General features: G+C 40.5%; 1 protein-coding gene across 4 annotated transcripts in view; it reads left to right on the forward strand.

The window, feature by feature from the left end:
* Positions 1–3,578: 3,578 nt before the first annotated feature.
* The window catches only part of LOC108965811 (probable ATP-dependent permease), a 28,056-nt gene continuing 5,681 nt past the window's right edge, over positions 3,579–25,953 (forward strand). Inside the window, exons 1-2 of one of the 4 annotated variants that reach the window (XM_018928461.1) lie at positions 3,579–4,292; positions 5,127–6,486. In XM_018928461.1, coding sequence (XP_018784006.1) covers positions 5,228–6,486 — 1,259 coding nt within the window. In that variant the 5' untranslated portion in view covers positions 3,579–4,292; positions 5,127–5,227. The remainder of the gene's footprint in view (positions 4,293–5,126; positions 6,487–25,953) is intronic. The other 3 variants (XM_018928458.1, XM_018928459.1, XM_018928460.1) reach the window with 3 other exon arrangements.

Below are 25,953 nucleotides of genomic sequence, written 5' to 3' on the forward strand. Positions count from 1 at the left end.
ACACACACACACACATCCAGCGCGGTGCTGCTGTTGAAGAGCGCGTCAGCCGTGGAGCTGCCGGTGGGAGAGTTGCTGAGCGTGGACAGCACGCCARTGTGCGTGGGTTTGTTTGTATGTGCATTGTATGTCGACGTTCGTCTCGCAAGAATTGCGTTCTTCAAATYATTTCACAATGTCACGCACATTCCACTGACGCACGCACACACTTGCCAGCGTCGCATTGATAAGAGTGAATTTTATTCATGCTCATAAAATTTATGAAATGTACACAGCCACATGTATGTATGTATGTATACATAAGATTGTAAAGACATACTTATTTCTCTTCATTTGCTTTCGTTTTTCACCAAAGACGGACACCAACAACAAAAGTCCATAAATAAACTTAGAAAATCATCGTTACTGGTAAATTTGGTGGCTCGCAATTCGAAGATCCAGAAGTATCCAGTGGAACATACAAGCACATAGTACAAATGTATGTACATATGTATATACATAGATGGAAGCAATTACCTACATACATATGTAAATATAATCAGAAGGTACTCTCATTAACAAACTATTTAGCTCGACGTTATCAAAACAAATTCGGAAGGTTTTCCAATAGAAACCCTACTTTTTGTTTGTAGGCCTTTTGGCCTCTTTTTTCTATTATATTTTCAATATAATAGATATATATATATATATTTCGAAGTCCACATAAAATTTTGTGTTTCATGTCTTTAAGATGATAAGCTGACTCGACCGTCGGGGACACATGCTGAAGTTTCCCTCAAATAAGTGGAAACATCTTCAACTTATGTACTCATCTGGCAACAAATTCTTTAGAAGCTTCCGCTCAAGGTGCCCAAAACTCATTTTCGCATCTAGTTTTCTGAATTTTTCACAAAAATCAAAGTATTCAAGAAGCCGTAATGATCGTGTCCAACTTCCGCTTTGTGAGCAATAGCTAAGCAGTAGCATAAATCTAACTCCCCTCACTTCCCTCTCTGATGTGCWTTAAACAAATGCGCACGAATTGACTTTTGAACGCCGGAAAGTCATTGCCACCGAACCTGCGGTCTCAACGAAATTTATTCCGCAATCGTCGCACTGGTCGGCGGCCTCTTTGGTGATCTGAAAGTAAAACTATAATAAAAACAACTGCGATTTCAATGATTCGAGCGAAATAGCTGCGCATCTAACGAAATTTGCATTTCCATTTGCATTTGTTTCATTTGTTGCAATTTCATTTGCAGCATTGTTATCGTGGCTTTGGCGCCCCTTTTGTTGTTGTCTGTTAGGAATTTATTTWAAAAAAAATGTGTGCATGCGTGCGCATATCGACGACACGTARCTAATGAAGGCGGAACCTCATGAATAACTGGGCCCGGATTCTAAGCAAGAGGGAGGCGATCGTTAGGGTTCATGAGTACTTATTCGCTGGAATCGCTTGAACAATTAACAAATATAAGTTCTCCACTGCCTTTAATGCCCAAAAGTCCCATGCAACGGAGAAAAAGTCACCTTTAAATGAGTGTGCAAAATTTAATTAAGCACCCACACAGGCACACGCCCATAAACATGCTTATGCGGCCTCGTACATAAGAACTATATGTAAGTGTTATCTTAAGCTAAAAACTCGAAGGAAAAATTTGCATTCATATCTCCAGCGGAAATCTGGTATATAAGCCCTGGCACTATTTTAAGGGACCAGAACGTGAGAAATTGTATTAGTGAATTAGTTGATCTCCAATAGATGTCGATGCCAAGGCTCCCATATGAGGTGCGTAAAGTGTTTTAGTTTGCTCGAGTAAAGGTAAAAATTAACGCAATTAACTCGACGTTTAACCGAAGTGACACTTTGCATACATGTGCACATATGTACATATACATATAYATATATATATGTACATACGTATTTGAATTAAGTGACAAAGAAGTGGGATTCGAGTTCGGTGAATTGCATTGAATATTTGCACTAGTTTTCTTAATTTTCCTGCTGCGATTGGCCAGAGAATGTGTGGCTTGCCGATTGCAAACAAACAAACACGAAGTGATTTCTCTATCTATTTGGCCAAGAAAAACGAAGCAAASATTTATGGTTCAAAGTTCTTACAATTTGTTTGATACGTGAAATGAAAATATTTGTTTAGCTGTGAAAGTTTTGTYTATTAACAGCTAAGGACTAAATCATAGCGAGAAATGCATCTATTATTATAAGGACTGCGTATTTACTTTTCATGTGTGTCTTTTAGATTAACGGATTTTATGTCCTTGATATTTTAAGATTCACACGCGAAAATGTATATATTCATACATACATAYTATGYATATATAYATACATACATACATACYTACAAATARCCATTATTATTTCACTTTTCTGCTTTTTCAAAATATATCTCAAAATACCTGAGAACCGGTTATTCAGCACGTGCGAAAGCTTTCACGCCGAAAAGGCTTAGAACGCCAACCCTTATGTGGGAATTTCTTTCCCGCTCCGTCCAGGCAAATATTTTCAAATACTCATTGTGCAATATAAATATTGYCATATGCAAGAAACACGTTTCTAAGGAATTCAAGCTTCCTTTGTTACCTTTGCTTTCCAAATTTTCGCACCCCTTTGCCCAAAGCAAAAAGTTTTACGATCATCAGGAAATAGAAACCAGCTTTTGCTAATATCAGCTCAATTAGGAAGAGCGATATGTGAAWTTCTCTTAACTACCGCTCTTATCATCTGTATTTATTACCTCTCAATTTTTCTCTCTTTTCCCTTCAAAGAGCGTTCGTACACTCTTAAGTTCACCACAGTGGGAAAGTAAATCAATTTTCAGTATTTCCTGCACGCTTCCTACTAACGAATTGTAGAGCTCAAGCCGTATTTAAAATCTGAGAGCAACGCTTAAATGCAGATTCACAAGCATGCAGTCGCGCTTAACATTATATAATTTGAGTGTGCGTGTGCCCTCTGCATGCAAATGTCACTGTGTATGTATGTATGTATCACCGGCAAATAGCAAAGCAGCGCTGCAAACGACGTCCATTCATACATACATACATATGTACTTTATCTTTATATATATGTATGTGTATAAGTTATGTATTTAATGTTATAACAACATACATATGCATGTACATATGTATCTAACGCGTAGCATGCATATTTACATGCGTACATRCATACATACATATGTATGTACATATATCGCTGGATACTTAATTTCGTGCGCATCCTCGCACATACACCTGTGTTCATGCGGYGCGCATATGTATAGCTATACAAATCTACATATACATGTGTATGTGTATGTGTGGCTGTTGAAACCAAGTGCGATTGTGTGGCCTGTCATAAAACGCTAAAAACGCGGGAGATATCTWCGAAAAGCGCTCCAACAACAGACTGTCACTGTGTTGGTGGGAGAGTATCGCCTGTAAATGTAAGCTAAGAGCGCGCAAGTCTCCCCTGTAAGAGCGCCGGCGTTGGGCTCCAAAGCGCACCGATCGACAGAGGGGGCATGCCGGGTGACGGCGCAGTCAGCCAGTGTCCATGACTCGCTGAATGGCCGATGTGCCAGGGCTTGAATTAAATTCACCGCATACAGACGTTCAGTGGTCTTTGACGACGAAAGACCAGATCAGTTGAGATCACGTTCAGCTCGGTGGCACGACGCGTTCAAACCAATCGCACACCACAAGTACCTAATACATTAACAATAGCAACGCCTGCATACGAATATTCAATAACAACAAATATCGATCAGCATCAGAAAGAAGAGAAGAATTATCGCAGATTGAACGAAAGAAATGTAAATAACTAAAAATACCCAAGTGCATACAAACAAACCACCAAAGATCGGGAAATAGTTTGTCTCACTTGATTTTCCGGTGGAATACTTTCATTCTTTTTGTTGGTTGTTTTTATCTTTGTTTATTTTGCTCCAACACACATTTTCCTTGTTTGTCATTGTTGATACAAAAAGAATACACGGCGGTGTAGATATGAAAAATTCGATGTGGAAATAATTGTGAGCGCGCTTAAGTGTAAGAAAAGAAAAGGAAAACGAAAGAAAAAAACAAAAATCAAAAATGCATAAGAAGAAAGTATAAATGATAAATATACAGAGAAATTCAAAAAATTATAAAAATACATAGTGAAATATATTACAGAAGAACGTGAAAAATATTTACATACATACATGTATATATGTATATAAATGCATATGGATGTATGCAGGTGTATGTGACAAAAATATGTCAGTTGTTGAGAGTGAGGTATGTGTGAAATTCCTGCAACAAATAAATTAACGGTGCGTTTAACATGATTTTTAGAACCAATGCATTTATATATGTACATATGTATGTGGGCTAATTGTATGTATAAGACATTTTATATGCGTTTATATTAAATACATATGTATGTGTCACCGAGTTCAATAAATATGTTATTATTCCCTTATATATTTCTCCATGCACACAGGCCTTTATATACATTCCAAAAGTCTATACTAAATACTTATGTATTTGTGTTTAGACTTGAGTTTTAGATGAGGCGATTTTTTAAGCAAAATAAACGTTCAGGCACCTCGACAAACGGCGTGAAATAAAGAAATCCGAATWATGTTGAATAACATACTTARGGCTATATTTATACATACATAMATATGTATSTAAAGTATATAAACTTACAAAGCCTTTCCTTGTACTCTTATCAGTGGAAAAGGGCGGTCAGGAGATTTGTCTAAAAYGTGTTATATATGCTAATAAAGTCACCTGTGCGGGCTTCCTTCAAACAGAGAAGACGAAAGCATACATATACATACATAGATATGCCTATAAAATTCTTTTATTCCGAAATAAATGCAAAACTAGAAGGAGTTTGAAATTTAGTTTGATCCTTTYGGAACAATACATTCTTAGAAACATACAAAGTCACATACTTATGAATACATCTATGTATATACTTACACAGTGATGAAAAAAACAAAATCACACAGTTCATCATACAAGTGTATATATATGTACGTACCTACATACATATGTCTGTATATGCAAAGTCTAATTGCCTATAAGTGAAGGGGGTGGGGGCTACATTGGTTCAGTCTTCTATTTGGCGACATAATTAAGTTTCCCGATCTTTAAAGTTGCAATAAACCGTAAATCTGTGGCACAGAAACAAAARTAAAGACGTAACAACGTAACAGCACCAAAAGTGTACACGCCGCACAGCAATAAAGGGGTGATAATGATTATTTCCAAAGATCTCTTTATATTCGGCGAACAAATTTTTGCAACAATCATCCCAGAAAGCGGATCGTCACCGACCGCACAGCAACAACCGTCAGCGACAGTGCAACAACAACAAGTATCGTCGCAGGATCCAGTCGCAATTACAAATACAACAACAGCATTTACGACCGACATCGAGGCAGCGACTGAAATACTGCCCACTTTGAATGAAGTTGATGCAACAACAAAATCAACAAAGAAACCACCAACAAAGGAACTCAGAAGCAGTGCAGCAACAACAGCAACGATCGCCATCGGAGCAGCTGAGTCCAGTGCACTTTTGGAAGCAAAACTGCATCAAGACCCAAAGGAAGTGCAGCTAAGTAATATACAATATTGCCATCAATTGCAACAACAACAGCAACCGCAGCAGCAGCAGCAGCAAATGAGAACAAGAAGCAGAGAAAGCCAACAAAAGAGCCAAAGCGGCGGCGAAAACGGCTGCAGGACAAATAAGTTGTTGTATACGAATAGCACGGGAAAGCGACAACAACAACAACAGTTGCAACACGAACGCTTGCTGCACAGTTTCGGCACGACGGCCACGACCGCAACAACGACGACCGCGCCAGCGACAGGAAACCACGCGGCGACATCGGTGATCATTCAGCTAGAGGAAGACGCCAACGGCAAGAAGAAGCCATTAATGAAGAGAAATTTCACAAAGATAATTGCAAAGCCGCTAATTGCAGCAACAGCCACCACTGGTACTAGCATTGGCATTGGCAATGGCAGTGGCGCGGACACGAACGGTGGCACGGTGACGATCGCAGGCATAGACGCAACCTCAACAGCGGCTATTGAGGAGGCAAATCAAACAAGCGATTTCGCAATACACGAGGTAACGCCGCTGCTGCCAGCCGACCGAACTGAAGTGCAAATACAACAACAGCAGTCGCAGCCACAGCCACATTCACAGCAACAATTGGAGCACACAATCGCCGATCGTCGTCTACAACTGCAACTTCACTTGCCGCCGGCAGAGGAAGGTGTTGCCAGCGACGATCTGCCAACCGCTTCGACCACAACAACAATCGCCGCCACTTCCGATCGCGGCAGTTACGACACGACCGCTGTCGCCGAGTCACCTTTTGCCGGCCACAATTCAAGTCTGAACTCCAACGAGGATTTGCCGTCATTGACGACAACAACAACAACAACAACAACAGCAACAACCGCTACAATGAACAAAGTCATTTTGGGCAACAACACAAGGTTGGTAACATCATTTCACATTTTTATGATCATTTTCACACACGCGCACACATACTTGCATGTACATACGTGTGCATATGCAGGGTTGTATGTGTGCGCTCACTTATTTCCTGTTTGCGTGCAGCTGATATTGCTTCCACTTGTATAATACCTGCATGCGAACACAAACACACGCACACACACATGCGTGCAGCTCTATTTGCTGTTCGCCGATACACGTTGGCGAATTAGCAATTTGCAGCTTTATGCCTCCACATGCATACCTACATGCATCTGCTGTACGTTCGCCACTGCCGTTGGCTTGCCGAGGAATCGTCATTGTACCTGCAAGTGTGTTTGTATGTACTATATGTGGCGATGTGTGGTTTGCCGAATGAGGCGAATTACTTGCGGAAATAGTAATGCACTTGGGTTGGGCCTTAATTACTGCCACAATGCGGGACAAAGTAATTGCTCGTTGAGATACATACATACTTACATTCCGTACATTTGTTCGTCGAGTTAGCTACTGTTTGATGGACGATATACATACTGTCTCTTATACACATCTAGATGTGTATAAGAGACAGATGCGGGACAAAGTAATTGCTCGTTGAGATACATACATACTTACATTCCGTACATTTGTTCGTCGAGTTAGCTACTGTTTGATGGACGATATACATACACGTATTTGGACTGGCGGCCAGTCGAAATGAAGAGAAGGATTTTTGCCTTTTCGGAATTATTTTTTATGTAATCACAAAAGTAGAATTCGCCGTTTCAAACCAAAATCGAGGTATGAATATTTTTCCTGCGTTCGATGGGTTTTCATGTGAGGTAATTCTCAGCCACAAATGTGTGTCATCTATAAATATGTCTGTACACACATACCCGCACCCATACACATGAGTAGTTACTAAGGCGCTTTTACCAAAAGCTCAATTTGTTATTACATACATACATGTGTATAAATGCATAGCTAACACACACTGCTGCAGCAAGTCGTCGGTATATTTGTGTTTACATTTGAACGAATGCACATTCGTTCTCTTCTCTGTATTCTGTTTTCTCCATAATCTTGCCGAAAATTTGGGTTAACTTACAAGCAACTGCATAGACCATACATACATACATACATACATACATACATATGTATGTATATAAATAATAACAAACGCACACAAGCGGGCGCATATTTCATTCAATTTTAAAGGCAGCACCACAAAGTCGGAGGCTGAAACAGATGCAGTCTGCAGCGGATTGCTGCTATAAAATTGGAACGCATTGTGATCTGCCTTAGATATGTACCACACAGTTTACGTTTGTATGTTTATTTGTATGTGTCTGCAGTAACCAAAACGCAGAAGCAGTCAACGCAGAAAAAGAGGGGAGAGTAAACAACAGAAGCTGCAGAAACTTGAAACCCTGCTTAACATTCCTCATTTCAGTGGAATTGGCACACATTTTGTTGTTGGTTTTGATTTTCTGCTTTGACATAACTCAATACGTGCGCACCGTTTTGGCAAAAAATGCATGTGCACACAGAAATGTTGCAACCCTTGGTTGAATTAAAAGTGAGGCCAAACAGCGGATCTGATAGGATCCGAGACTCTGAAAGGGTTCGCAGTTACAATAAAAACGTGTGTCTCATCAAATGCTGCCGTCCCTGCGAAATTTTTGCCCAAATATATGCTAACATACATACATGTATAAATATATTTCTCAAACCTATCTTGAAGTGCATATACGAGTATAATCATAATCTCACATACTTGCATGGGCACATGCACGTATGCGTATTCAACCGTGCGCAAAGTGTATATATGTAAGTGTGGCAAAGTCGAAAAAGGTGCATCGAAACGTAAAGTAAACAAACAAGAAAGTGCAAGGAAAGGCACGCAAAAATACTCGTTTTTCAGCTGAATTGACCATCCCTTCATGCGGCTCAGCCGTCGGCCGCCACCATATCGACTCTTACTAAACTGCAATMAAGGATGAGGGACGACGAGTGAAGAAGGGGGCGACGAGAGCGAATGATTGGGAAAATGGGGAACCTGTTGGCGAATGAGCACACCGCACAGCATGCAATGTGCAACATGCAAAAACATCAACATCAACACCGACAACAACAACAACACGAACAACAGCAGCAAAAAACAGCACCAGCTGCAACGGCAATTATAAAAATAAACAAACTTAAAACGTTATTAAAGAGTTTGATATTACAACAAAGCARCAGAAAACGGAATGGTGAAAAAATCGGAAATTTTATGAGCTGGCATTCTGAAATGGACCCCATTAGCGCACACAGAGATAATTAGTATGTACACATGTTGGATGAATACCGGTACTCATATGCATATGGATGCAACTGAAAAGGGAGTTCTGTGCGAAACAGGGGTTACTGCAAAGTGATACAAAAAGGACCAAATTGYAGAGTTAACACGCCGAAATGCGACATATACATATATATGCACTTACATGTATGCATGCATGTATACGCATGGTCCAATTTCAAGCCAGGTTTGAAGTGATGCATGTACACACGTATGGGCTTAACAAGTAAGCAARCGCTGCAACCAACAATAACATGAACATCAACAGCAATAGCAACAACCCACTTAACCAAGCTGRCTTTAGCAAGCCACTTTGCGCGAATCTGCTATCCTCGATGTTGGCTTGATGTCAGCCATTAAATCTGTTGTTGCTGCTGCCGGTGGCACTGCCACTGACAACGACGGCGCCGTCGATTCAACCGTGATTTTCTTTTCTTCGTTTTGTGTAATGCCGCCGTGTGGCAAACTCCGCAAGAAGTGGGTCAAATGTGCACCAATTTTAGCCAATTGCAACAAACTGCCGATCCACAAACCCTGCAGCCAAATCAACCAGATATAAACTGCTTTTCATCTAGTACGAACCACACTCGTCTCTCGTCTTTTCATTAAAGCCACCTGCAGATTTTGCCTGCTGATTTCCGACGAGTGCAGAATTGCCAGATTTTGGTCAAAAACTTACCAGTGCCAAACTAATAAATAATAAAATGACTAGTGGGCAAATTTCTGCCACAAATGGTAGAAGTTCGTTGATTTCCTGTCGAGTTGGATTTCTGACGGGAACTTCTGGTTTATAGCTTATAGTATCGCCTGACTGGTTTAGTCCTCGTTGAATTGAAGGAACAAAATGAAAAAAGTAGCATASTTCAAATATGTAACAAAAAGCTATTTGGAAGCAGAAGAGCACTAAATTTGTGGATCGGTTTACTRACATTCTYTTGTCACACACTTGTTGGCATACATCAGGGTTGCTTACCACATTCAMCTTACAGAGTTACCTCACATTAAGGTGGTAGACAATATCAACCCATCGTGTCTTGGGCGAGCTTCTCCAAAATTCTTATTATCCGCTCGAGATGTCTAAGGTAGTTACTACACGCCCAGCCAGTGGCTTGCAAAATCATCTCAACATTGGCTTGTGTTATGGTTATAAAGTAACCCGAAACGTGCTTCGTGATACGTGCGTATGTATCCCGATTGCAGCGGCTAAGYTGCGGTGCTGACGACAGCTAATGCCATTTCAGCAAAAAAGTAATTGCGAAATCCAGAAAGAAAACAAATCGAAAATCAAATCAATCAAAAAATAAAAAGTCAAAAACAACAAAAACAGCTGTAACATATGTAGAGCTTGTCTGTACACACGAGTATGCAGCCGTAACGCTCGTAAAAAGTCGCCTTTGCATGCGAGATGTGTGCAAGCAGATGCATATATGTATGTATGTGTGTACATTGATTTGGTTTGGTTTGCGCAGCGACACATTCAAATAAAGATCGTGCAAAGTGTGAATTTGCAATTGCGCACAATTATTGGCAATGAAGATGGCAAAGCTCATAATGATCTAGGCGGAGCTGCGCGTTTGCTGAACTGGCCAGAGCGGAGCTGAGCGCTGAGTCGTAGGTGGGACTGCTGGACGGCGGTGTCTATTGGCCGCTACCGGTGAGCAGCAAGTGCAAAGGACATATTACAACTGAGATCAATACACACACACACATTTGAATTCACWTCACATGCATGCATGTGCATACATGTATGTATGTACGTAGGTGTTTGTGTATTCTTTATTCTCAATTAAGCAAGCTTTTGTCGAGTGGTCGTTTCGTTGTTTGCTATTGTTGGTGCTCAATTTTGCCACAATGCATTGCCATTGTGCGCTGATGGACCGGCTGGCAACTGGTTATATGCGCATTGTGTACATATACATACATATATGTATGTACTATAGTTATGTACATATGTATGTATGTGTGTAAACACTSACATGTCTGTATGTGAGCGAGTGAAGCACGTCGTTTAATGAAAATCAGTCACTCAGTCAGTCTGTCAGCGGCTGGAATGACACATAAATTACGATAATGGTCCCATGAAATTCTCATCTCGATACCCAGCCACAACACAATTACAATAATTACAAAAAACTCAGCAACTGTTACAAAAGCTTTACCAATTGTAGCTGCCAAATGCATGCGCGCCACTTGCACCACAACCAAATATACATACATCTATACGTATATATATTTATTGCAGAGTATGGAAATTTCGTAATTTTGGGAGCAATCTCGTGTACTGTTATTAAGCGCAAATCCAACAGAAATCACAATTTAAAATGAAATTTGCATTAAGTTTTTWAAATTGCCTTATTACAACATCGCATCTTGTTACGAACGGCTTTAAAGTGACAATGAAGTGACTGCAGAAGCATACATATGTACATATGTACATATATACACAGGTATGTATGCATGTGTATGTATGTGGGTGAGTGCCATTTGAACCCCAGGGAGTGTTGACTCTGATTAAATATACAGACCGTCACCACTTACGTTTAAATTGTACTGGCATATTGATGCAGGCTATTCGTAGTCCAACATGGGTGCCTTGTTAACTCGCAAAATCTCAGCTGTGAATTATGAYCCGTCTGCTACAAATATGAAATGTTGSATGCTTCAGGCTTAGATGCAAAAAATACAAATTTCACAAAATTTACATACAYACACATACACTATATACGCGTATGTATACATCCAAATGCGCATGCATAATCTTTGTGAAACCAACAACAACATGCTAACATAAGATAGTTAATTAAGCGCATGCGCAACCGCAGCAAAGGAAATAAAGCAAAGATGTTGCAAAAAAGCCAACGAGAAGTAACAAAACAAAACGCAACAAAACAAAGCAAAATCCATCAAACCGAAGTCAATGGCCAGCAATGGCTTAAAGTGCCGCAATTAAGAAAATGGCCATGTCTAAGCTGTCGTTGACTTACTAACTGACTGCCTGAGTGACTTACTGSCTCCGTAGGTACGCATTCACACACACATACACACATACTGCCTCATCGTAACTTATTCAAACGAAAAAGCGCTTACGTAGACGAGCGTTTTTAGGCATCAGTGAAATGCCTTGCGAAATATGTATCTACTTTCATCACTCGGTCCGTTAAAAAGGTTTGTGATTTGGAAATAAGTGTAATTTGTCATATTTGAATAGACAAATGTGAAACATGAGACTCCCGAGGGAATTTTGGAACCGAAATTGGCAGCCCTTCTCACAGCCAATATCTGCGCTTAGCATTCAATCGGTCCTCTGATGATTTCTCCTATTATATTGGTTGCTTTTTCGAATGTTTAAAATGTTAAGCTCTCATTTGCTAAATTTATTGTTTTAGTTTTCATTTAATTTSTGTATTGTAGATTCATTTATAATATTTGTAATTTTTTGCTCAACACATTAATTCTTCTGTTGTTTTTGCCGCTTGATTATCACCGCAAGTCTTGACCTACATTTAAGTTTATTAACCGGTTCAACGCGAATATGCAGCGGAAAGAAAAGTAAGAAAACACACACACAACACACCACATACACCTATTCATATGTGAGTACGTTTAAGTATATGTATGTATATATACGCGTGTGTGTGTATGGCTGCAAGTGAAGCATGGCACAAACCATCAACCGAATGAAATTAAGAGAAAAGAAAAGCACATAACGGAAACTACAACAATTAGCCACTGGCTGGCAACAATATTAGACGAAGGGAAATCAARTTCCAAGCACAGCTAACAAATTGGGATCTCATATCTCATGGCTAGTAAAAAACATAATCTTAMGACACCTTCAGCTGTTGCTGTTCTTCATTCTTGCTACTTCTGCTGAGTTTATTTGCTCACTCCTACGAAAAACATACAAATGCATGAGTATAGATGGATTCCTATCTTAGAATCAGACTAAATCTAGTACTTTAAAGGGGCCTATTTTGTTGTACAGAAGGTCATCGGTCGGCTTCACAAAGAGGAAAAACTCTGATCGCTTCTTCGGTTTTATGATATATAAAGGGCATGTTGCTTGGTACAACTGCATTAATAGATTGATAGCAGAGCAAAAATTCTTCGCTTTGCAAATAATCCAATGTGGTAACACCTAACTTCATGTGTATGTGTGTATGTAGAAATGGGCAGAAAGCTGCGGAGTTGAACAAAAGTGCTGATAACGAATAAAGCGTCATGCTATGAAGGGCATGTGAAGAGGAGGATGAAACCGCCGACGCATTCTGYRCTAACTACGTCTGGTTGTGAGATGAAGACACACTCTGCGCGCATACCGATCGAGAAAGAAGCGTTTAATCGACAGACAGACAATCGAATCGGCCGATCAGCCAGCCTACACACAAGTATGCAAATCGGGATGGGCTTACATACATACGTATCTATACATTTCTGTATGCACGTATGCTTGTTCTTTTCCATATGAGTACATACATATGTGCATGAGTGTGAGTGAAGCGATCGCTGAAAGCTTCGAAACGATTAGCCAGCCATCGATCGGTTGCCGTTGTAGCGGCTTTGAATCTATTAGAGCGTTGGAGAGCTGGAGAGCCAATGCGCGTACTTGGAGCACCGCACAAAGGGAGGAAGGGAGTACGCGGAATGCGCCACATTCAGTCAGCTGTTCAGTTTGGTGGATGGCTGGTGTGTGAGCTGAGCGTGCGGTGCATGAATGTGTGTGCGCGCGTGACTGAACGGCTGTGAGGCGGCGTCGGCTGAAGCGTTAAACGCTGGAATATCGCAACGACTGTGAGCATTATGTGGGTTGAACGACCTCAGCAGCGCATTCTTCACGATTTTCTTTTTTCAGCGTTGTTGCGTGTCGCTTTTTTTGTTTTGATATTTGTTCTTATTATTTAATGCCGTTGACAATGGCACGAACAGCAGGAACGAAAGCTGCTGCTTTCAATTCATAAACGAATCGATTTAGGAACAATATATGTATGTATCTAAATATAGAAAGTGCATTTTAAATAGAAACTTAGAAAGACGTTCATTAAACATACACATTCGATTTTATCAGGCCCTTACACGCATAAGCAGGCGTTGCTAATTGGGAGTCTGCCTGTTTGCAAAACAATGAGGGGCCATATTTCAGAAAAGCAAACTTAAGTCGCTTTAGAAAATAAATCACTTTGCTAGTTTGCACAGAATTYGAAACATTGTAACTATTTCTGAAAATATGTGCATGTATGTGTGTATGCTTATCTCGATATTTGTACAAGTGCAGTGTCTAAATATGCAAATATTCAACAATGGCAATGAACTCGAACGCCGTCTCTGCAAGTTCGTCGTAGCTTTTGCACGTCTACAATGTTGCAAACACATATGTATGTATGTACATCTGTATGTACGAACGTTGGTCAATATTTATTTGTGTTTGCTCATTTAGATATTCACATGTGTCACGTTGCAGCCCACTGTTGCCTGAGTTCAGTAATAAAAGTGCAGCTAAAACGCATTCGTACAAAAGATTGACATGTTTGTGTGCTGAAATAGAAAAAGAGATAAAATCGAATATCTGCCATACTAAAGAGGACAAGCTTAGATAGAAGTGAAACTTTTATGGATGCCATTTGGTATTTATTTACGCTTTTTCAATTTTTTTCAAGAAGTAACTGATTGACGTCACGTATACGCCATGGCTTACTTAAGGTCTACAAATCCCCCACCACTTCCAAAAACAGCACACACACAGCTAAATACTAAAATCGAAATATCTGATTTTTTTGACAGCAGAAAGCTAAGAGAGTGAACTGGATGCATATGTCGTACATAGAAATGTCCGAAATTTCAATAATTTTTTTATACAAAATTCCACAATTCTCTGCCTTCATGCAGCATTTACTCTTGCACACAAATTGCTTATTTTTCTGTGTATACCCCCAGAGCTAATATGCCACACAACACTAATGAGCACAACAAAGGCAAAGCAATTTCAGCGAGCCACTGCAAAAAGCTTCCTTGCCGTGTAGTGAAAAAATTCAAGAATCCACAATAGAGTTCAAGTGCGTTAATCAAGCGAAATGAACTTGTAAAGGTTAATAGAGAAGTAAATGCAAATGTAAATGCACTCTAATGCAACTATCGCCACAATGGCGGCAACGGCGACAACGGCAGCTACAGCGGTAGCTGCTACAATTGCTACAATAGCAACAACAATTGAGAGTAATAAACTAATAAGGAACAGCAGCAGAGGCAACGACAAGCACAGCATCAGGCATCACAATGGCCACAGATGAAGTCTCTTACCACAATTGCTGTGACCGCAGCAATGATAATAAATTATTTTAATAACATTTATTGTTGTTCTATTTTATTAAGTTGACAGCGCCCAAGGCAATTGCGACTGCCACAGCAATAGGTAGCAAAAAACGCAAGGCAATCATACACATGATTTTGTGTGTGTGTTTACTAGTGAAATTGGAGCGTTTTACAGATCGAAAATCGAGCTAATGAATATAGCATGCACATGATTATTTTGATTTATGTGAGCAACCGGACATACATATTTAGCTGTGCATATATACCCATGTCTATACTCACCATACGTAGGTTTGTGTGCATTTGAAGACAACTTGCCTCGCCGTCAAATACGACGGCCGCTCCTAAGCCTTTGTGGCTGCGACCAGCTCTCAAATTCAATTGCATCAGCATTTTAATGAAGTACAAACTCTCTCAACTTTTGCTGTTGTAATCAGCAGCTCTGCCGATGTACTCGGACATTTGACACCACTGAATCAAATTCGTTGTTTTTCCTTCAGTTAGAAAAATAAATATGCAAATTCAGAAATGTAACCCGARTCCTTGTTTTGCCTACAACCGTTATTATTAAAAWWGGAACAAACTKWAGACACGGTTGACCACTTGAAGAGTCCATACACGTATACTTTTATAAATACATACAAACATACAAACATACCTGACATGTATGGCATACAAATCTYTGTGAGAGCAGCGATTTTGATCTWTTCGAGAAACGAAAAATGTATAGCGGTTCCAACGCAAAGAAATAMACCCCTTTTAAGGCCAGGAAAGAGTCTTCTAAGCATTTCCTCACATCTATGTTGAAATCWAATWAGTAAGTTTTACTAGGAAACTTTMCTGAAACTCAACCAAATATATTWTATGCTTTAATTGCATGATTATGTAATACGAGTATGCAATTATCGCAAGCCCAAACAATAACAAACATGAAATTATTTTTACTAAATGAAWCTACTATATGCTATCAACTCTCCAACATCCCAAGTAATGCTAGAGTACATTTACATCTACGTCTAAGTATGTGTAAGAATGTGTATATGTATGTGTCGAGGCCTTTCAAATCTCTGAAAACTTTCTACGCGCCCAGCCACACAATTGTTGAACAGTTATAAAATAATTTCTTATATAACGTCGCTCTTGCCGCTGTCAACAGCCTGAACACGAATACACACACATGTGCAGAGTACATGGCGATACGTAACCCAAAATATTTATGTACATAAATAACAGTCCAAAAAAATTGTAAAATATAGTAAACATGTTGCACATTCAACAATTCAGCTGATCTTACTCAATACTGCTTAGCGCATACATAACGCCAAAGCCACTGAGCAGCAGCCCCAAAAGCGAGCAAACAAAATAGCCGGACAACAGGCCGYGCCGTGGGATGTCATTCTGACCTCTTCGACGAAAAGTGGAAAAACACCCAAAATACGAGTAATCAAACTTCCAAAAACTCATCGAGCTTTCGCAGTCAATGTGATMGCACCAACACCAAGAAACCAAAAAGAGGGGACGAGAGCGCGTCTGCGATGAGAGTATCTCTTTGACCTATAAAAATGTGGCCAAGAAAAAAGCAAAAACAAAAGGCAAATTTAAAAAGCCAACAATAACATAACAATAAGGCAATACAACCACTAACTATACCAGCAGCCAGTCGAGCTGGCGCACTGAGGCAGCCACCAACAAGTCGTACATGGGCGCACCGACATGCCTGCCGATGTACATACATATGTATATACTTGTATGAGTGTAAGTATATACTGGTAAAGGCATATATGAAWTATTGTATGTAGAAAAGGCCAGACCCCAGCCGAGCCGCACGATCCGTCAACCAACAACGGCAAAGTGCAGCAACAAACGATTTCATTATCTGCTACAAAAGTCATTTAATCACAAATGTGGGCGTCGCAGATTCAGGGGGAAGTGTGCACCGAAAGCGAATTCAACGAACAATAGCAGACGATTTCATCGCTGCCTGATACACATCTAACAACGTCGAGCGTTTCAAAGCAGATCTCAAACTTCTGCACAACCCCGCCCCTCCTTCATAACCGAGTTCAATGGTCCACAATGGTCGACAGTTAAACTCCGAATTAGCCATTTGTTTAGGCTGACTCAGATTGCCGTCTTGACATGGTTGAAAAAAAGAGTTCTAAGTGGGGTGAGGGCTATGAGAGACGCGAAGCATTTCGGCAGCTGAACACTCRTGTCGACATAGCAAAAGTCAATGCTGTTAGACGTCATAAACAAGTTCCAGCAGCGCAACCAGCGCAACAAGCAATTCGGAGGAAAGATGCAGGCGACAGCGCCTACCATTTGGGGATACCAAGAAACGACGATGTTCGGCTGAAACGAACGAAATGGCCGCATACATACACAAATATGCCAGAAATTCGAAACTGGCACAATGCTGCAACACCAACAACAAGCTGACTAGGCGCTGCAGCCCATTACGTGGCGCGGAGCAGGAGCGCCCCGCGACACGACACCGCCAACCGCGAATGTGCTTGCATTCGGTACTAGTGTAATTGACATGCGCACATGCACACACACACCCATATGTGAATGTAGGCAGAAGTGTATGCCGCCGGTCGTAAATTCGAGACTTTATTAGCGGAGGCAAAAGTTTTCTAACTTCGCTCCACGCAGCAAAGAGCACACTTCAAACGCCGGACGAGCAACCAGAACGGCATCAAGCAAAGCTAAGCACGAGGGCTAACGACAGCAACAGCAACAACGGGTAAAATAATAAAATAATGGAAATTTTAAGTGCTGGAACAGTGTGAATAGAGGCGACAACAAAAACAGAAAAGTTATGAACACGAAAAAGCGATTAATAACCAAACAACATTGCAGTATGACAYGTCGCCGGYCTCAGCATYAGCGTCGCGTACGTTGCAGCTTCAAGGCCAGAGCGTAAAGCGGACGAGTGTCGTGCATTAAGAACATCTCTGACATCTTACCTTAAATCGATGTCCAACAGCCAATTTACATATATCTTAGGCAGAAATCGATTAAGTAATTCCAGGAGGATTCTTCTAATTTCTTAATAGTTAGAATAAGTTTTATTTTTTCCCAATTGATTGAGATCCTCTGGCTAAACCATAGAGCACTGCGAAGAGCCATTCCGTATGTTCCATTCCAGTATTTTTTTAGTTTTGAAGTTATTGTTCAGCTATATACATATAGTTTGGTCTATAAATGGCTGCGGAAATATGAGTGCTGGAACAGTTTTAAACAACTTTTCTGCCACTTTTTGTTTCGAAGTCTTCTTTATTTGTGTTCTTTCTTTTTTTTTTTGTTTTAATATGCAAAGGGAATTATTTTCAGTTTCCAAAGATGGCTGAGAAAACACGCAATTAGTATGGTGGACGACGAACGCTGCACGTACACACTTCAAAAGCAACCAAACGGCAAAGGCGTGTTGCAAGTTGCTAACGGAGCGAATTTGAATGTCGAAACGGCGGTAACGATGGCTTTTAGTAACCGCGATCAGAAGTTAAATACAATATATACCTTCCGAAATCTAGCTTTATATACGCATACACCCAAATATATATGCGAAGGCATTTGTACCTAAAAACTTCTGTTGTCCTATTAGAATTTGTGGAACTCTAAACAGGTCGCTTCCGTCAAAGCTTGCGTAATAGTCAGTCTACAGTAGGCAGCAGATGATACCAAATAAATACTCACTACATTTTCTACTACGAGTTTTGAGATCTTTTTCTGAATGTTAGAAGGCTCAGATATATACATATGTACATACATATCTTGCTAGCATTTACTCTAAGTAAATTGTATAGCCTTAGGCTCAGCCGTCGTACCCACTTTCATTATTTTATCCACGACTGGATCGCAGCGACCGCTATACGTACAGCCTTGCGACTGATTGCCCTCGCACCCTCGGCTAGTTGTCATCATATCTTTTGCACTGACTGTATTACTGTGGTGCCGATCGCTGCAGCACGACTCGTGTTGCTATTGATAAGTACTTAGTTGTTGCTTGAACCATAGTTCATTGACCACTGATTTCGCCGCTGCTTTTGCTGCTGTTATGGTTAATGCGTTACTGCTATCGCTGGCACTGCCGCTGCCGCTACCGCTGCCGCTGCTACTGCCACTGCCACTAGTGGATCCGCTGGCACGACCACAAGTTCACACTAATCCGAAACTATCACACTCTCATCTGCTGCGTGCTGAATGTGAAGCGCCAAGGCGCGAAGTGCAGTCCACCCCACACCTCCAAGAGCGCTGCCAAGCTGCTAGCTCTTGCCAATATAGATCGCCGAACGTCGATGGGGGCTTCCTTTTCTTGTTTACGTGGTTCCCAAATATTTATCTGTATATTTYAGCASAAATTTTACAAGTTTTTGTTATTACACGTTTACATACATATGTATATAACATACTCAAGCCCTGGAATTGTCCCGCTTTTAGTTTGACAATTTGATCAAAACACATGATCATCATGTTTACTCGTATCAACATTTTCCCTCTCTTTGATCAAACATACATACATATGTAAATTTGCCCTTCTTCTACTGACCTCTATGCAACGATTTTACTATCTATTAGCATTCGGATAACGGTGTTTCCGCATAAAACACACATAAATTGATATGCAGAAGTGTTTTCCAGATTAGGTGCCAGAACTGGTTGCTGGAAAGAAATATAAATGTCATAGAAAGTATTTCACATTAAATGGTGACAGCTGATGACACGTTGCTTTCCTTCAGTCTCAACATCAGTGCCGTGTGTGTGTGTGTGTGTAGACTTTGCACCTTTTTCTATATGAAGACTTGTATAAAGCATAATTTTCTCTTTTCAATTTTACTTCGCACGTTTTTTCTTCTTCTGGTTTTTGTGCAGATATGCGATTTTCTTTTCCTGACAGTGGGTGAAATCTAGAGATTTTCCTGCATTTCACTTTTGCAGCGATCATTTGTTGCTTCCACCGGCACTTTACTTTGCTATTGCTTACTCGTGTTGTTGTGGTTGCACGTTGTCCACACAGTACATATGGTATGTAGATTATTCGTTGTTTTTGCTGCCTCGCGGTTAATTTTACTTTACGCACTTTGTGTTATCATCGGCTCTGCTGGCATTAAAGTCAACGGGACGCATCACAGTCACTCACCATTGGTCAAACGCTTTGGACGGACAATCAACTAACGCTTTGTGACGCCAAACGGCAACGACGGCAATCGCTRGTTCCACGCCTCGGSCTGCGACGCTGCAGACTCTGCTGGCTCTGAATGAAAACACTAATGAAATTGCTTTTAATTGTCAATCTGCACTTGGCGTAATTATAGATTTCATATATATGTAYATATATGCATATGTATGTCTGTTTGCCAGCAAAGTGCGCTTTGTTCGCATTCGAGTCGTGATTAGTTCTCTGCCAAAGCCAGGCTCAGCAAATCAAACGACTATCGATAAGAGAWGTCGATTTCTTCAGCTTGCATGCAAATAAACCTGGAAAGGAACGCACGCAGCTCAATARCGGTSTCAGTATCGGTGTCAACTCGGTACCACAAGTTTGTATAATAAGTGATATCAATGCTGAAGTGGTATAAGACTGCTTTGTCTTTCCCCGTGGTGTTTGAGAACGCACCTCTCGGACAGAGATTTAGAGATATGATCGATAGTTGACCCAGTTTATTGGGTGGATCACTTCATTGACACATCGCGATAGTGCAGTGCATTCAGTGGGGGTTACAGGTCTTGACAAGCGTCGCGGCTTCTGCCATAACTATGTGATATTGATTTCTTTGACACATGCAAAAACCACACGCAGGACCATCGCACCTTCCGTCACCCGGCAGCAAGCCCATGTTGATATACACGCGGAGGCTACCATGTAACCATAAATCATCTGCGTAATTGGTTGCACGATTTTTCCAGGCAGCACTAAACGAAGCTTTCATTTTGCATCATTCGCCGCTGTGTCTTGCCAGCATTCAAGATCCAACGACCAGCTCGTCGTGCCGTCACCATAGTCACAAATGCACAACCCAAGCCGACTGCAGCTTTCTGTTGCAAGTWGAGCACTAGTGTGTATGTATGTATATATGTACGTGATTGCGGCGATGACAACGTAATCGATGTATAAATTAAGCGACCGTGCTTTCAACAAAAGAAGTCAAGTAGCCCTTGTGGCGACATCACCCTGTGCGCCTGTGCGACCGTGCGCTGAGCAAAAGCGCGAGCATTCGCAAATGTGATTGAAGTGCATGCCCTCTTAGAGACACTTGTCGTAGAGTACCTCCCCACACATATCACTCTTGAGTGACCACTCAACTGTCTGATTGAAGAGGGTATGCTCGCCGAGCCATTATCTTTCTATCATTGCTGATTTCATGTCGGAGGCTACTGCATCACAGGGTTCATTTGCCGGACGAACAATTCTGGTAACCGGCCTTCTGGTTTTTAAGAAGTTGTAGCGCCCGAGCATGCGGCCAACTCGAGTGACATAGGCTTACACACGAGTGTTGTCCCTGGCGGAATATGCTAACCTCAAAGCAGGAGTCTTCCACATATAAAGATTGATACAGGTCAATATTTTTGTGTGAGCTTTTGTCCATTCACACTGCAGTGGCGAGAAATGATATTTTATCAGCAACAACAGCAATACAATAATTGCTCGCGCAGACACTTTGGCTTGCGGTTAAGTTGCAATTGTCGCTGAAAGTGGCTCTCACATAACAAAAACAAAAAAACAAAAAAATGAAAATGTAATGAAATAAAATAAATAATAAATATGGCAAATAAATGTAAGAGGAAGTGCATGCGCTCTGCGAAACAACAATAAATGCAACAACAACTACTGCAGCTGCAGCGCGTAAAGTATGAAAAGAAGTGTTTTCGCCGCCGACGTGCATAATTTAACAAGAAAGCGCTTTCTTTCTTTATTTTTTCTTTTGAATTAATCCATAACGACGGTTGGCCAGTTGGGGCGCAGCCCAAGTGGCGCACTTTCTCGCCAATGCAGCGTTGCAGCGATTGCGGTGATAATTACATGTGGGAAATATGCTTCCTAGTTCCATTGTTGTCCGTCATTGCATTGTTGCAACGCTGAATGGAGTTCAATTGGCAAATTGCTTGGCTGAGTGCGTTTTTGTGCCAGCAGAGTATTTCTGCTTTATATAAATGAAGATGTGTAGGCTCTTGCAATTATAATGTAAATATATCAACTATTTATAAAAATATTTCAATATTTGCATTTTTGTCCCCAATTGTGTCCAAACGATCGCAGTGTGGCCACAGAGGTTAGGTCTCTTGGATAGTTTATCGGTAACCTCGTGCTAGATAGACTGCAAATGGGTTGCTCTATTATTTTTTTTAACCTTGTATTATAAACAATGGCTCTTGAAATTGTGGATATATTTTCCCTATCAAAAATAGTTTCGAAAGTTTCATTATATGTAAATCGGTGACTGAACCAAAGATAGTCATGCAAAAATCCTCCAGGTTATGTTCAGTACTGCGAAGTCTGTCTGTGTTCGGCTAAAATAAAAAATAATTAGTATATTCCATATTAATCTTAAAGGTTTAGTATTATTAATAAATTTAATAGCTGCGATGAAGCTGGTMTTCGTTGAGAATGACTGTGAATATTTCAGCTCCAATTTCCCCATTCATACCCAGCGTCATTTAATGACTGTCAGCACTGTGCGAGACCTTGACACATATACCTAGTCAGCAATTATATTTATAAAAGAGCATTGTGCGTATCATGCATACATACATATATACATATATTGCAAGCCATATATTTTTTATATATGTATATACATATGTATGTACATAGAGGACAAATTGTCAATAAATGTTTTCCAATTACAAAACACTCAATTAGATTTAAAATATATCTGGCAGCCCAGTCAGGTTCCAAAATACATATACATACATATATATCCACGAAACATATCTACACACCACAAAGTTTATAGCGTCCCAAGCAAACGAACACATACAAAAAAGTAGAAGAATGCGAAAGCAACGAAGCAAATAATCGAGAAATTAGGTCAAATTTCGCGAAAAGAACAAAGTGAAAAGTTCCAAATTCACAATTAAAAGCGGATTGCTCATGGTCATAGCATAAAAGCATAGAAACATAYATATAAAAAATTACACATGCGAGCACACATGCGCTGATATATATATATGTATGTATGCATGTATTTACATAAGTATGTATGGACTCTAATAGCTCTGTTGATGTATGTATGTGTAAGTGTGCTTCTCATTCGTATTTATTTATTTATGTATCTTTTCTCTAAAGAACATATGAAAGTGTCTAAAGTTCTTGAAACGGTCATAGCTTCATTATTGACCACTCTGACTGATTAACGACGCATAGACGGTTATTATGTCGCCAAAAGCCCAGAAAATGGAGTCCTAGTCGCACACCCTTACAAGGCCGCATGCCGCGTGCCGCATGCATACGCACTAAATTGTAACTCTACGCTGTGTTTGCGAGTTCTCCAGTGACCTAGATATTTTCATTTTCGAGACTTGCATGATTTCTATTGACTAGACCGGCTGGTCAGGCCAAAAATCAATTGTCACAATCTCGAAAAATATGCATGTGTATGTATGTATGTATGTACTAGTTATGTCCTCTCACTATTAGTTGCCGTGCAAAAAATTTGCCAACTCAAGCATTTGCGTTTAGTGTGCACGTGTGGCTGCGCTGTCTGTGTGTTTGTGTGTGTGTGTGCAAATTGAATTGTCAATGACCTTTGTGAATGTTGCCGTATTTCCCATTAATATTTGTTGATATAAGTATTGTTATTGTTATTGGTTTGGTCTAATGAAATTTCACTCCATACGTTCGCTCGAAATTCTTGCATTTATTCATATTATGTATTATACATACATACATATGTATGTGGTGTATGGTATGAATTTTTATATTTTGCTTCTTCAGTTCATTCTACGCTTAAACAGCAGTTACACACACACAGACACGCAATCAAGCGTCGTCTTCCCTGCAATGTGTATGACAGCGTTTGGGCACTGACTTACGGTTCTAGCAGATAGCCGTTGCTGAACCCTAGCCGTGCTTTGGCACTTTTTCGCTTTATCGCCTTCGCTTCAATTCGCCCATTTAATATCGGTCAATGTATTCCACAAAAACAAAAGCAAACGACGAGATAAGAATTTCAAGCGCTTTGTTCATGCTGCCCTTCTTCGATTTGTTAGACCGTTTGATCGCCCAAAACGCGTATAAATGCACGCCACGCACACGAACATCACACGCACACAGACGCACTCACTGGCACGAAGAGCATTGCCCAACTTTCACGTAATTTCTGCGATTTTGCTAATGTGAATAACCTCTTGCGAAAGCGGGTAAAAACCAACAATAAAAACAAACAGAAAAACACAACGAAAGCAAACACAAAACCAAATCAAATCAAATCGAAAAGCGCTTTGGATAAAGCCAGTCAAAATTTTGACTGCTATGGCGGCACATACATACACACACAGCCACATTTCGTGAGGGACGGGGTTACACAGAGACATAATTGCAGCCTTTTTGGCCTTTTCACTCAAAGTTTAAAATAGAAAGATTAAACGCTTCATTAATTTACAGTAAGACGCAAAAGCTAATACGAACACAAGCGCACAGACATACATACTTACGTTTGCCTGCATACGTGTGTGCATGGAGGTGTGAGCATTTAAAAGAGTCTTCCTGTAGCCCAACTTACCAATCCCACTTTCGCTTTGAGCTACGTTTTTGTTGCTGCTGCTGCTTCGAAAGCGTTACTTACATACGCACATACAGACATACATACATATGTATGTATGTGTAAGCTTCCTCCGCTTAACCTACGTTTAATGACAAACGAAACCCATAAATTCGGGATCCATTCATCTTAAGAACTTACATTTTTTTTGCCATTCTTCTATGACTATGGATGACTATGGGTGTATCTCTTTCCCACAAATCCGCACAAGAATTGGGTTAGGCGAATTTCTGAATGATATCATCATAGCCAAATGTCCAATGGAGTAAAGTTGTATTTTCAAACGCCTACTCACTCACCCAAGTACTTGTTCATCAAGGTGTTCAAGAGGTGAAGCCCAAATACATCGCGATATTTCGGGTTGAAGAGAAGCACTCAAAAAGACGCAGAACCGATATTTCATCCTTACTTGTATGTAGATATGCGGCTGCAAGCTTGACTTGTGGCAGAGTTTATTGGGAACCCCATGAAATAAGTTTCTTCTGCAATAGACTTTTCATGTCTTCGTGAGACGACATCAAGCCACTAACGCGATCTCGGCGAGAGTCTGCTCTTTTCGCGTTTGCTTTCAATTTTCAAATGAAAGTACTAAATTGAGGAGGTTTATGACTTGGCCGTCGCGCACGCTCGCACGTACACCTAATCATTGCTAAACACATCCACACATACGTGCATAGGTGTTCAATGCACAGCATTGTGCTGCGGTTGTATCGGTGGACCAATGACTTTGCACTTTACGTAACTATTATCTGGATTTTTCGTCTGCCCTTCAACACAGAGAGCGGAGAAAAATGTCTGAAAATAGCACCAACCCAGGAATTCTTGACGCTTTGTTAGCCCATACGCTCATTGCCAATGCATCCAAGCCGAGGCTGGTGTATTCGAAGTAAGACCCTAGCCACGCACGTCATTCTCCAGACTCGAATTTGAAGTCAGGTCTTACAGCAGAACTCTTCTGTTTTGACACTCTGACCAATCTCGGTCCCTCACGTCAACCCGTAGCCACTTGGCGCTTAAGTTAACTTGCATTGGTTGGTCCAGCCTTTGTCAATCATCTGCGCATCAGCAATAACAGAAAA

This window comes from Bactrocera latifrons, unplaced genomic scaffold, assembly GCF_001853355.1.
Source record: "Bactrocera latifrons isolate USDA-ARS-PBARC rearing strain unplaced genomic scaffold, ASM185335v1 scaffold_149, whole genome shotgun sequence".
In the NCBI taxonomy this organism is placed as follows: domain Eukaryota; kingdom Metazoa; phylum Arthropoda; class Insecta; order Diptera; family Tephritidae; genus Bactrocera; species Bactrocera latifrons.